Below are 13,405 nucleotides of genomic sequence, written 5' to 3'. Positions count from 1 at the left end.
AATTAGGCTGTGCTATTGAAGAACTGAAGATTATGTAGAAAAGAAGCAGAGGACAGGTTCTGGCAGCCTCTGGTTTCATGCCATATTATGTAATGGAGTACTTATTTTGATTTCCTTATTTTTTCAGGTTTAAGAGACACATTGAAATGATATTAACCTTGTGTCTGTGGTTATAAGGCTTAAAACAATTCTTTCACTATTATTTCAGCTCATAAAGGAAACTGACTTTGTTAAACTATGGTCAAGTAGGATGTTTTCCTTAGTGGTTCATTTGCACAAAGACATGCAAGTGTATTATCTACCTGGTGTTGCTAAAGGAAGAAATTTCTATGCAAGTAGTCTGGTCAGCATGACTTGCTCTATGAAATACAAATCTCCCTTGGCTTTCTGTTAGGGTTCATTAATTTCAAATAATTAATTTGACCTTTTTAAATGCATAAAAATTGTATTTAATTTTTCTTTCTCGCTAATAGGGTAGCTGAGATAATGCATATAGAAAAACATGGTTAATATTTTATTGAAATAGAATTTATTTTTATAGAATGTTGTTCATACATGTTCATTATCAAAAATAAATTATCAGATGAGATTTCAGAGTATTCTACAGCAAAATGTGCTGGGGTCATGTATACTGTTAACACAGGTGATAGCAGGAAACTGGAAAGCCTTTAGGTAGTCTTACCCATTTGTGTGTGCAGTGTTATACAAATACTTTGCAATTTTTACCCACCTTGTACCTTGACTTTGACAAAATACTAGGACAGTGTTCCAGTCCCTGCTGTAATTCTGGGTAATTCTGTGAAGTTGTTTCACAGCTCTGACATTTGCAGAAACTCTGAACACTGCAGCAAACAATTAATTCTGTTTGCCTCTCTGTGCTGTGTTTCAGTGATGTGTAAAACCAGGTGAGCGTGATTTGAGAAGATTACAGAATAGGAGTCCTAGGTGAAAGAATGCTCAAAGATCAGATGTTATAGGTGCTGATATGGTGGGTGTTTTATGAGGACATGGAATGTTCACACCTGAAAGCTGTGAGTGGCCTTACAAAGGTGCACTAAAGTAAATTTTATGATTATATTAAGAAAATATTGAAAAACAAATGTAATATTGTCACACCTTAACCACTGTCAGCAATACCAAGCATTAAAAACGTCTGTGAACATTAAGAGGTTGATGTTGTTTTGATAAATAGCCAGCACAATGTATGGTAAAGTGTGATAAAGACATTATATGGTAGAGTTAAAGGAAATCATTAAATCATTGCCTCTGTCTCTTTGGCTTGGCAAGAGCAAATTCATGATGGATTTTTGTGGGTTTTTTTTGGTTTTTTTTTTTTTTTTTTTTGGTTGGCTTGTTGTTTTTTGTTTTTTTTTTTTTTTTTTTGGAGGGGGGGGGTGTTGGTTTTCTTTTTTTAGGAGGCAGTAGTTAAAGCATTTTTAAAGACAGAAAAATTCCTAGAAAATACATTAATTATAACTGTGTTTGGATTTCTGCTGTGCTTTTTGTTTTCCCTAAGAATCAAGATCTGTTTCTAAAGCCTTGCCAGCTGCATACTGAGAACTAGAGGTGTTACAAAGAAAACATAACCCTTCACTGGACTTGCTGCACAAAGCACTACTTGGCTTCTCTACCAGCCAGGGTTTCCCCTGACAGCTTTCCTTTTCCTATCAGGGAAAACATTTTGGTTCTGCTTACCAGGTTTTTGCAGTTGCAGTTAGCATATTTCCTGGAATATACACATTTGCAATGTAAGGTCTGTCCTCAGTGTGCACTAAAGCCTTTAAGAAATGTGTGTCTGTGGATTTAAACTGCACTGAAGAATGAAGTCTGTAGTGGGGTTATATATGGGTATGAAATGTTCTGAAAACCTTTCAGGCACTATTTCCTTTCCAGCTTCCCCTTCTAATCTCTAACAACTAATATTAACTATAATGTTACCTATTCAGTAATGTTTGTGATAGAATTCTAACAGAGATGTGAAAGTGTGTAGCTTGTAAATAAGACATAAAATTTTTATTGTTATTATTTATGTTATCAGACTTAATAGCTTAAATAGTGATGGTGGAAAGTTCTGTAGCATGTGATCATTGATGATATCACTTAAAGAGAACTTCTGTCAACAGAAGGCAACTTGGAACTAATACCGCTGTGTTGGAGTTTCTTTTCTTGTAGTCTTCAGTTATGTCTTATTTGTCTTGGATTCTGTTTAACTCAGTGAGAGTATTGTGCTCATGGGCTGCAGACTTGTGTTAAAAGTCTCTTAAGTATAGATGTATTAATGTGTTTGTGTTTGCAATATTGGTGAATGATTTTATTTTTGGAAGTTAATTTTATCCATAGAAATGACTTTATAGGGAGACCAATATTCTTACATATAATGTGACATCTCTGCTACTGCACAGCATTTCACCACTTGTCAAATAGGGGGTACCTGGTCGGCTCAAACAAAGTTGTTTTTTATTCTCCAGGGAAGCAGCAGGCCTGTCAGCCCACTGGGTATAGGAAGATGTGGAATTTCAAAACTGGAAATAACTTCTGAAATCTGTAACAATTAATGATAGTGGGAATGAGATTAGAAACTGTTCCAAATGGTTTTTTGGTGCCTTTGAAAATACTAAGAAGTCTAATTATTATGAGTTAATCTGCACTTAATGGAGCTTCATGCAAGTGTTCAGCATAAAGAAACCATCTATCTATACTGTCTATCAGTGGTGTGCCATTGAATTTTTGGGGAAAATGTTGATATGCTTTTTATTTGTATGTAGAGATGTTATAAAAAATTGCAAGTCAGATCAATCATTGTAGTATTTGATAAGCGCTGGAGAAATACACTGATACTTTATTAAAACACTTTTTTCCTTCTGTTTTAGTTACCTGCCATGGTTTGAGGTATACTACAAGCTCCTAAATACCCTGGCAGATTATTTGGCTAAAGAACAGGTAATTTTACATATTCTAGTTTTTTGTGTAAAATATTTTACTTGAAATATTAGTCACCATTTCAAATACTGTAAAGGGATTCTATACAGTTTAAAAGTTTAAGATTTTAGTAGGATTTAGAAGCAAGTTTTATTCCTATTACTGAAATTCAAAGACTTTGAACATACAGCTTCCACAGTCACTTGAATCCCACATTATTCTAGAAAAGCTGCTGAAAATGTACCTTTATAACGTGTCAGTCTCAGCATAAACAGGTCCTGTGTGAAGTGTGAGCAGTGTCACATCACTGGAGAGCTGCATGATGTATTGATTGTAAACTGTAGCTCTCTGCAACTATCTGATTATCAGCTGCAGACACTTTTGTTCAGAACTGTATGAAATACGATGTACTGTTTCACCCTTCAGGTTAACTAAAAACTACCTCTCGTAATTCTGACATCTCAAGTAGCAAGACAAAATTACTTGCAGCATTTGGTGAAGAATTGTGATAGTTTAGTTTGCATATTCATGAGCAATTAGATGTATTCCAAGATTCCACAGCAAAGGACTTACTGGCATCTGTCTTTGCTGACAACATTAAAGCTATACCTTTCTGCTTTATATTAGTGTATTAGATTTCAATTTAAAAAAAGGCATCACTATTTAACCATATGCTGTAGAGTGGAAAAGCTGACATTTCAAAAATATATGAAGAATAGAGTAAGCAATAATTATGTATTATAGTAAATGGACCATGGAGAATGATGGTATTGTGTGTACAAATATAAATAGGAAAGTTTGGTATTAGCTGTGTGATTCAAAGAAGTGAAATATATGTAAGTCTTACAAATGCTATAATTAGAGCTTGGTTTTGGTCTGTATTTCACTGTAGTAGAAATACGATTGGTATGGTTATTAAATATTTATATCTCTTTCTCAATATATAGTTTGATGTGTAGTAAATAGTAATTAGTTATTATATATAATTAACTTTAAAATGCATTCCCTATAGGAAAATGACTCAAATGATTTGTTGAAATCATTGTATAGCCATCCTGTGCCAAAGGCGAATGCTTTAGTCAGTTTAAGTGTGGTAAGTATTTTTTTCTGTTTTATTCCTACTGACTATGAAATAGTGGGTAAAGTTGAAAGAAAAAGAAACCTCAGCCCTTTGAAAGAGTAAATTTGTGTTGCTTCCCATCATTAACTGGCTTGGGCAACCTCTTTTTTCCCCTCTGTGCAGGGTAGAGACTGTCTCTGTCTCATGTTGTTTTCTAAAAGTCATAGTCATAAAGAAGAAGAAATTTGAATTTTGCTCTATGGATGAGAAAGTAAACTGCAGTGGGATCTGACAGTGCTAGAACTACTTTTTTGTGTTTCCAGCTGTTTCATGTAGACAATTTTGGTTTCTCCTGCTGTGCATCAGGAGACACTAACTCAGTTTTATTGCCTCTTATGTCTGAGTAGGTACAGTTTCAGGATTGGTCAAAAGTCTGTGAAAGCTGTCTGCTTTCCCATCTTTCTTCCTCTTTGTCCTAGTTTTGCTTAATCATACAAAAATGCTGTAGGAAGAGCAGTGGAAGTACACTGTGTTGTGTGGAACTTGAAGCACATCTCAGTGAAATAACATGTCCAGGCCTCCTTTGCTTTTGTGCTCCAGCTTTTTGTGCTGTGGGATGGGATGGTGATAGTGGGGCAAGATGGTGTTGCTGCAGAAACATCAAAAAGTGGATATGTCATTGTTACGGGTCCTGAAGTTTTAACCAGAATTAGCTTGTGAGTGCATGTTTAAACACATTTATAGAGCTTGTGTGAAATACAAAGCCAGCACAGAACCTCTGCTGCCTCTGAGCCATTTACCTGTTCACAGCATCTGTACAGTTACTGCGCTTGCCACAGGGTGCGAACAGCTGGGTCTCGGATTGAGCCATCACACATTGCAGGACACAGGAAGTAGTGATTTTGTAAAGGCTTCACTTCCACACACACTGAAATATCATTAGGTTATTTATCTTGACCTTATTTGTGTGGTTTCTTGTGACTTTTAGCTCATGTATCTTAGAAATAAGCCCCATACTTCAATTGAAGTAAGCACAGATTCTAGAAAAGCATCTGCCCTTGTTACGAAGGCAGGAAAAATGGAGTCTGCCACTTCTGTTCCAGCAGTTACTGATCCTAACTGCTTAACATAATGCTACCTTTGTTTTATTTCTATTTTTCATATTTCAGATTCCTTGTATTTTCACTAGGCTATAGAGACCTAATATTTTCCCACTGTGTACAATGCTAATTGACTATTTGGAAGTCATTCCAGTCTTGTGTGTTGTTTTTCACCAAAACAATGAGTTGGATTTGAGGCTGCAGTTGGAATTGTTTCTGTTGATATGTTTTTTCTTTCTGTTGTCAGTGTAATATTTCAGTTCCTAGCACCTTTGCCAAAAATACTTCTTTATCTCAAATAATATTTTGCTATCATTAAATGTAGTATTACAACCAATTATAATTTGGCAACTCTAAAATGCTTTATAAAATGTCCTTTAAAACTCCTGTCTTAAAGAGGAGGGACGTAAAGAAGTTTTAAATATATTTTCCCTTGCATTTCTCACAAAGTTCATCTTGTCCATAAATTGCTCACCTCAAAATGAATGTTGTGGGGAATGTGGACATGGCTGTCTTGGTGAATACAGCTAGCTACACTGAAATGGCAGATTGCTTGCCATAAAGTCGATACTTGTTGGTTTTATATCAATGTTGTCTGACTTTGGAATGGTTTTTCCTCAATTATGCCTTGTTCCCAGTTATATCAAAGAGTTTTGTAATCTTTCTTGCTGAACAATCACTGTTGAAATGCAAACCTCTTGCCAAATGCTTGGCTGCAGGGACAGTAGAGCAAATATTGTAGGTTCAGATAGGGGAGAGCAGGGAGGAATGGGTCAGCTGGAATCCCAATGCTTGTTGGATCTAAAGGCATCTCTGTTTTTGTAATGCTGCAGGAAACAGGGAAATATTTATTATCACTTGCAGTTCTAGTCTTTGGTATTGATGTTTCTTTCTTGGTCCTCAGAAAGACTGGAACCATCAGTAGTCATAGACTTAAAAAGAAATTACAGTCTAAAAAATAATTGTAGAAATGACATCCTGAGTTGCTTTTCTTTGTGCCAGGATCAGTCTGGTTCAGATTTCATTCACTCAGATGTGCTGCAGGGTAAAGGCTCACGGAATACTGCAGCAGGGTTTGGGTGGCAGACCACAGTGGTCCTTATGATTGTGTGTGCATAACCGTGCATAAATTACATCCAATATCTGGATATGTGGTGTTTCCCAGCAATCTTTGGTCAGAATGCCTTTGTCCACTTAGGGACCAAGTTGTACTCTCACCTGTTGGTCCCAGTAACAAATAGTCTGCAGCTGAAATTTATGAAGTAGTCATGTGTTCTATGAAACCTGAGCTTAAAAATAATTCAGGTCACTTTTTTGTGTTTTAATTTATTAAAAATGTTGTCATAATTGGGAAGGCTAACTAAGTCTGAATTCAAATGGGGGAGGAATAAAAGGAATAAAACTTACTTTCAGCCAATATTTTAAACATGGAATATTGCAAACAGTAGAGCCAGCTTTGGCCTTTCTTGTTGGAAAACTCAAAAGTCAACTGTTCAATCTTTCTCTCATCTTGCATAAGAACCAAGAGATGATTTTTGCAAGTGAGCAAGTTTTGAAAAAACAGCCTTGTCTTGTATCGGTGAGTTTAAAAGGCACTGACTATCTAAAAGCTATAATAATTAAAGAAATAATCACTTGCTATAGGACATCTCTGTTGATTTGAGGCTTATTTATCCCTGTCCTTTGGGGAATTCTGCTGCTGTCTTTGACCTAAATGACCAATCTAATATTAATGTACCTTTTCTGTTTAAATCCAGCTTCAGAGCTATGTGTGTGTGTGTCATAATCCTTTGGTAAAAAATGCTATGAAAATCAAACCCTTGAGCTGATGAGCAAAACTTGCATTTTCCAGTGTCCTTTTTAGAGAAAACTTTGTACAGGACAACAGCTATTAATTTAGTATCTCTTCCAAGGTCATTCATCTTCCTAAGGGAGTTCACAAAGATGTGCAAGGACTCCATACCACAGTATTTTTGCTGCTTTTTGACTCTTAATGACTGCAGTAATAGCTTTTGCTTCTCACAGATTTGGCTTCCTTTTCTGTTTAATGAGTGAAATATTATTACTTTGGTAATTAGAAATAATTACTTCTCTAAGTTAATAACTTCATTACTGCGAAATCTTTTGATAAATATTCTGTGACCTTATTACATATAGGGAATAATTTTCTGTTCTCAATATACTTCTGAAAAATGCAGGCATTCTATCTGAATTTAATCTGAATATTTTCCTCTTCTTGAGTGAAGAAAAAAAATTTTTCTTGTGTTGATGGGAAACAATACCTGTGATATTTATTGTGCAAGTGGTATGATGTTAATGGGATGCCTTTTTTAAGCCATTTTTTTCCTTTAATTTTAACTATTGCCAAATGACCTAATTTGTGGGGAAAATTTTCTATTAAATGTATCAAGCTGGTTTAATAAGTCTCCTACACAGACTTAATAGTATTATTATTTTTTTCTTGAATGCAAGACACATTTAAGTCTTACAGTCTTAGTTTTGGTATATCTTTTTCAAGTTTGACTTGAAAACTATGAAAGCTGTGTCTTTGTGTTGCTAATTACAATTTCAAAAATATACTGTAAAAACAAAAAGTCTGAAAAAGCAACAAAATTCTGTAGAAAACAAAAGCTAAAAATCAATTATTTATTTAGCATGCAGGCAGTCTAAATTTTGAAAGAGAAAAAAAGTAACATGCAAAAACTGAGCTAAATTGATGTCTGATAACTAATAGGAGCATTGGATTAATGGGAGTTAATTTACATTACATCTGGTTTTAGTTTAACCCATTTTATATTTACATCCTAGATGGCCTCAAACTAAGATGCATAAAATTGCTAATGTATTTCATAAATAATTGCAGGATCTCAGGCTTCAGATCTTGCATTTCTGTTACCACATTTTTTGGTTCAAAGATGTTTGGAAAGAGAATTTATATCAAGTAATAATATTTCTGTTCTAAATATTTTTCTCATGTGAGTGGTGTTTCTTTTCCATTCTAAATTTACATTTTGTCATTTAGCATTTTTTGTTGCAATTTTTAATTCATTGCTTAATTTAATCAATGCTACTCTCAGGCTCATGACAACATTTAAAGCTGGCTTAATTTCAGTTTTATTTCAAAACTGCAGCCCAGCATTTTGTTCCCTTGGTTTTGTGCTGTGCAGAACCAGAGCTTGTCATTTCATGTCGTGATCTGCTTAATTCTTTGTCTAGCAGCAGTAAGAATGTTATTAGAAAAATTGCTATTTGCTTAAACACAGATGGGGTTGGAAATCCTAAATGCTGGGTTCTTAGGAAAAGAATTTTTTTTCCTGTGTGCATAAATTATCAATTATTTTTTCCCATCAATTAGCACTCGTATTTCATTACTCCTGATGTAACTGGATTGCCAACTATCCCTGAAAGTGTAAGTATTCCATTTCTTATTTAACCTCATTTTGGGCTAGGCTGAACTTTTGCTTTTATCAAGAGATTTTTTTTTTTTCTAAGACTGTTTTTAGAAATGATTGATGTCTGTTATTGCAACCTTTAGTTGGTACTTACTGTTGCATTCATTAACTAATTTTAAAGCATTAACAGGGCATTTCTGACCACTGCTGTATCCACCCTTTGCTCGTAGTTACTGGGCTTCTTTGCATTTACTAGGATTACTTATATAAAATATATTCTACTTCTGCACCTTGTGTTTTATTTACATACTTGCCCTTTAAACACTGCATTGCTCAGCTGCAAATTCACCCATCAAGATATGCAGTCACTTTTTGTGCAAGAAGGCATTGTTTCAGGCTTTTTGAAAACATGCTGTACCTGCCTACACTTGAATGCTAACCAAGCATCAGGAACTGGGGTCTGGGGCTTTTTTTTGGTTGTAGTTTTTATTTTCTTTATGAAGACTTGTATCCTGGATGGTGCTGTGGGTAAATTGCAGATGGGAAATCTCAGCTCACATTCTCTGTGATGTGTTTAGCTAGATAGCATCTCATAAAAGAGCTTTGAGGGATTCTTTTTCCCCCTTCCAGCCTCTAAATCTGGATTTGTGCATGGCTGTATAGGTGTGTGTTTTTACACTGTCAAACAGTGACTTCCTTTTGGAAGTTAAGCTGTGGAGGCTCCCAAAATCATGCAGTGCCCCAGAGCTGGTTCCTGGTGGATGATGGTGTTGGGGCAGCAGGGAGCTGCTCCCTGCTCCCCTTGGCATCAGGAGATGTGGGTGGGGTGTGCCAGGGAAGCACCCAGAGCCAGGAAACACCCGGGGAGAGGAGCAGGAGGGTGCTGGTAGCAGAGAGGAGGCCTGAGGGTGCATCTGTGCTGGTGGGAAACACTGATGAGGTGGCATGGACCATGTTACAGCTCAAGAAACCAAGCAAAGTTGCTGGATGGAGGGCTAAAAGAGGACACTTGTTGCTAGGGCTCATTTGGCAGGGCAGGGCTTAGTTTTTAAACGTATATTTTCATCTGTTTCACCTTATGCTTTGAATGCCTCAATTTTTAAGGAATTTCTTATTACTTAGTGCTCTAATAAAGTAGACTTTTGGAGGCTAGAAGGTGTGTTATGGGCTTAAATTGAAGAAAATATGGGAAAGCATCTAGCTGAGCATGTGGCTGCTCAAGGATCTTGCAATGATGCCAATGTAGATTTATTTTTCTGGTTCGAGGAAGGTAAAATAATTATAAGGTGCCTTTCTATAATTGTTTTTTATTCCACTAATAAAAGTCTAATCCTTTCAGTATGAATCAAAATAGTAAGGTACTAATGGAGAGTTAGAACATGCAAGCAGTGAAGAGATGAGCTAATTACAGTAAATTAGCAATAAAATGAATTTTTTTAACTTTTGTTGTAAGGCCCACATATTTCAGGAGCAGTAAGTTTTCAGCTATAACAAAGAAATAACTGTGACTGTCTCCCAAAGACAAATTGGTCTGTAAAAGTTTGTGAACTGGTTTTTAGCACAGAATCAGCAGACCATTATCAACTGCAGTGTTAGAGGGTGTCCAAGGTAAATTGGACTGAGATTCTCATGGTGCATCAGCCTCTGACAACCCCTTAAAAGTAACATTTGAAAGACTAGAGGTTTTTTTCCTAAATCTGAGCATTTGTAGCCCTAAATCTCTGCTTTTAATCTCTTCTAAAATTCTGTGCCGTGTGGACCATGAATAACTCTGATACTCCATGTCTTGAAATTAATAGTGGGTTTACAAATTTGAATGAAACTGAATTAACCACTGGATCTTTGTTTTTCTTTTGAATTTTATTTTTTTCTTTAATGTTGCAATATATCCAAAAAGGAAGTCAGCCCACTCGGAAGCTTTTCCTACTCATCTTGCCCTGGCTGTTTTTTCAGGGTGGGGTGACCTTGCCGCTGTGTGTTGGCCACTTGCAGAGTAGAATGTTAGTGTAGAATTCCACTGTTGATGTCTGTTCTCCTGCTGGGGCCTATCCTTGATAGACTTCCTACATGAGCATTCAGTAATGGTGTTGTCCCTGAGAAGACATGAATACCAATTTTGGTTGCAGATATGATAATCAATGTGTGAAATTAAATATTGTGCATATTGAGGGCTGTATTAGTATATTTTCATACATGTTCTCCGGTGTTGACAGAAATTTGCTGTTTTCCTAGGCAATTTTGCTGGTAGCTATTTTAGCTTATTCAGAACTTGTGTGTCTCTGGTGCTGTACCCTGCAGAAATAATTGGTACATTCAGCTGGAACACAGAGATCCCCCCACCCTTTTTCTCTTTTCCCCCCACTTTTCTGATGTCTGAACTATTAATGGAACGTGCTGGTGCCTTTGCCTCTGATGAAGCCCCACAGTGGGATTCTTACCAGGGGTGAAAAGGGTGGCTGCAGGAAGACTCCAGCACCTTCCACCAGTTCTGTGGGATGTTTGATGTCCTGGCACACACAGCTCAAGCAAAAGCTTGTTATTGCTCAACAAGCTGTTCTGCTATACTTGAAATGGAGTAAAGTGTGTTGACTTTGGGAGACCCTGGCAAAGGAGCAGTTTTATTGCTGTAGCTGTGACAGAACAGTTACCACTGTGGTGGAAGATCTGTTCCTGGGCTTGAAGTAGTGCTCACCTTAAAAGCATATATTGATATAATACCAAATCTCATATTTTTTTGAATTTGCAAATATGAAAGGACAAATCTAAGTCACAAGTGTAATGAAATGAGCAAAATATTAATAGCTTACACCACAGTTAACTTTTCATTTGCTTTAAAACCCAATTAATTATTTTTAAGGCAAACAAATTTTGGTGCAAAGGGATTTCTTTAATAGTTTGGGGTTGGTTTTTTTCCCACCTACTAATTAGACAAAAATGTTCACAAGTAATAGACATCAGATGTTCCACTTGGCTCTTACTGTTGCTATATTGTTAACATTTTTTTATTCAAACAGAGAAACCTCACTGAATATTTTGTTGCTGTGGATGTGAACAACATGCTGCAACTTTATGCCAGTATGTTGCATGAGAGACGAATCATTATTACCTCCAGCAAACTAAGCACTGTAAGTACTTCACACATCTCCTTTTAAGTAGGATATATTGAACATTTCACAAAAAGACCTGCAGACCTTTGTGGTTTTAGATATGTTCCATGTGTACTTATAAGACAATATCTACATACTCTTCTAATATATGGTTTTAGTCTGGCTCTTGAAGTACAAAAGTCTGATTTATGTAAGACCTACTCAGATACATTAAGTCAGGTTAATTATTTTTCTTATCAGGAGATGAGAGTTCTTTAACTCTCCTGAGTTCATTTCTGTGCCTTCTAACCTAAAAAGAATTATTAAGAGCTATTATAAGATCTTTATTATTCACTTGTGGCTTATTCCATTGGAGCTACTTGAAAGAAATCAAGGGTCCCTAATAATAGCTGCTATCCTAACCTGGTAATAGGTAGGTTCATCTTTGTTAGAGTGGTTTGGGAGTGCACACTGTAATATCTCTGATTTGGAGCAGCTCTTCAGACTGTCAGTAATGCACAAGTCAAAATGGCAGTTTTTTAATTAAAGGTTTTGAACTAATGTCCACATTAAAATGTTTCTTTTCCTTCCTTATGCCTGCTTAGGCTGCTTAATAAAAGAATGTTGCATTTTGTTTGGAAAGTGTACCTAAATATTCAGATGCCATTTTATTTTACTCTTCACAGAATCTTACAGATTTTAAAATCCCCTGTATTTTGAAAATACTCATCAGTACAAGACACTCACTTTATAACCAAGTTTTAATCACAGAGCTTAATTCTTATGCAGAATCTTTAGCCTATTAAGCACAATTACCTAAATTTTTTTGAAAAATGCTGCCTAGAACATATTGTTTAATATGCTCTCTGTGGTGGAAAATCAATTCTGTATTTCTGAGCACTGCTTATTGCACTGCCAAATAAATGAACATATGGGTGTGTAAGGTTGGATATAGTACTAAAATACTGTTTTCAAAGACTTGAAGGTGCTGTAAGGAGTGAGAGTTCTTTGATTATAAATAATGGATAAAAATCCTTTCAATTTTTTGAGTCAAAAGTAAATTGAAGATAGAGAAGGTTCGGAATTGCTGTAAAAGGCTGACAGGTTTTCGAATTCTAGGTTCAGTAACAATTATTTAATTGCCTTATTTTTTTAAACAGCATGGTGTTTAAAAAAGTAAACCCTGGTCCCTGGGTCTGTGGGCAGTGCTGCAGTTAGGGCAGTGCACAAAGGCAGTGCTGCACTTAGGGCAGCACTTGCCCACTGCTCTGCAGGGTGTGGAGCCAAGTCAGTCCTGGGAACTGGAGTGAAGCAAACATGGGGTTCTATAAGCACAGGCCACGTGAACAACTGAAAACTAGCACAATAAATACTAAATTAATTTAGACAATCTTCACGTTACTAGTCTATGATAGACTTTTTAACCATCAAAGATGTTACTTTTTCTTAGGAAATTTCCATACTTTATTACAGGGGCTTTTTTTCCTCCTCTCCATGGTCCCCTCCCCTTCCTGAAATGGATAGGGAAAGAATTGTGCATTACCACATAGTAATAAGACCTGAATGGGCAAATAGATTTTGAAGGGAAAGCCCTTTTAAAGAAGCTGTCTTAACAGAAGCTCACATGATGTAGCAAAACTGGGAATCAGAATTTTTTTTTCACTTTGCTCGTCTGAAACAGAGCTTGCTGTATTTAAAGGGAAAAAAAGGGGGGAAAAGAAAAGAAGGAATAACCATTAAAAAAGCTCAGCTCCAATGATGCCCCAGTCAGCCCTGTTTTACTGCTCCAGTAGAGAGGAGATAGGAATCCTGATGGCAGCTCTGAGCTCGTGGAAGATTCATTCTGCA

The 13,405-nt window shown here is 36.2% G+C and overlaps 1 protein-coding gene across 1 annotated transcript in view; it reads left to right on the top strand.

The window, feature by feature from the left end:
* DENND1B (DENN domain containing 1B) overlaps nt 1-13,405 on the top strand; it is a 150,338-nt gene that overhangs the window by 68,678 nt on the left and 68,255 nt on the right. The window contains exons 6-10 of the mRNA XM_058808514.1: nt 2,871-2,940; nt 3,932-4,012; nt 6,599-6,658; nt 8,435-8,488; nt 11,486-11,596. Of these exons, the coding sequence (XP_058664497.1) occupies nt 2,871-2,940; nt 3,932-4,012; nt 6,599-6,658; nt 8,435-8,488; nt 11,486-11,596 (376 nt within the window). The remainder of the gene's footprint in view (nt 1-2,870; nt 2,941-3,931; nt 4,013-6,598; nt 6,659-8,434; nt 8,489-11,485; nt 11,597-13,405) is intronic.

This window comes from Ammospiza caudacuta, chromosome 7, assembly GCF_027887145.1.
Source record: "Ammospiza caudacuta isolate bAmmCau1 chromosome 7, bAmmCau1.pri, whole genome shotgun sequence".
Lineage (NCBI taxonomy): Eukaryota > Metazoa > Chordata > Aves > Passeriformes > Passerellidae > Ammospiza > Ammospiza caudacuta.
The sequence above is the reverse complement of the archived record's forward strand: the minus strand, read 5'-3'. Positions and strand labels throughout refer to the sequence as shown.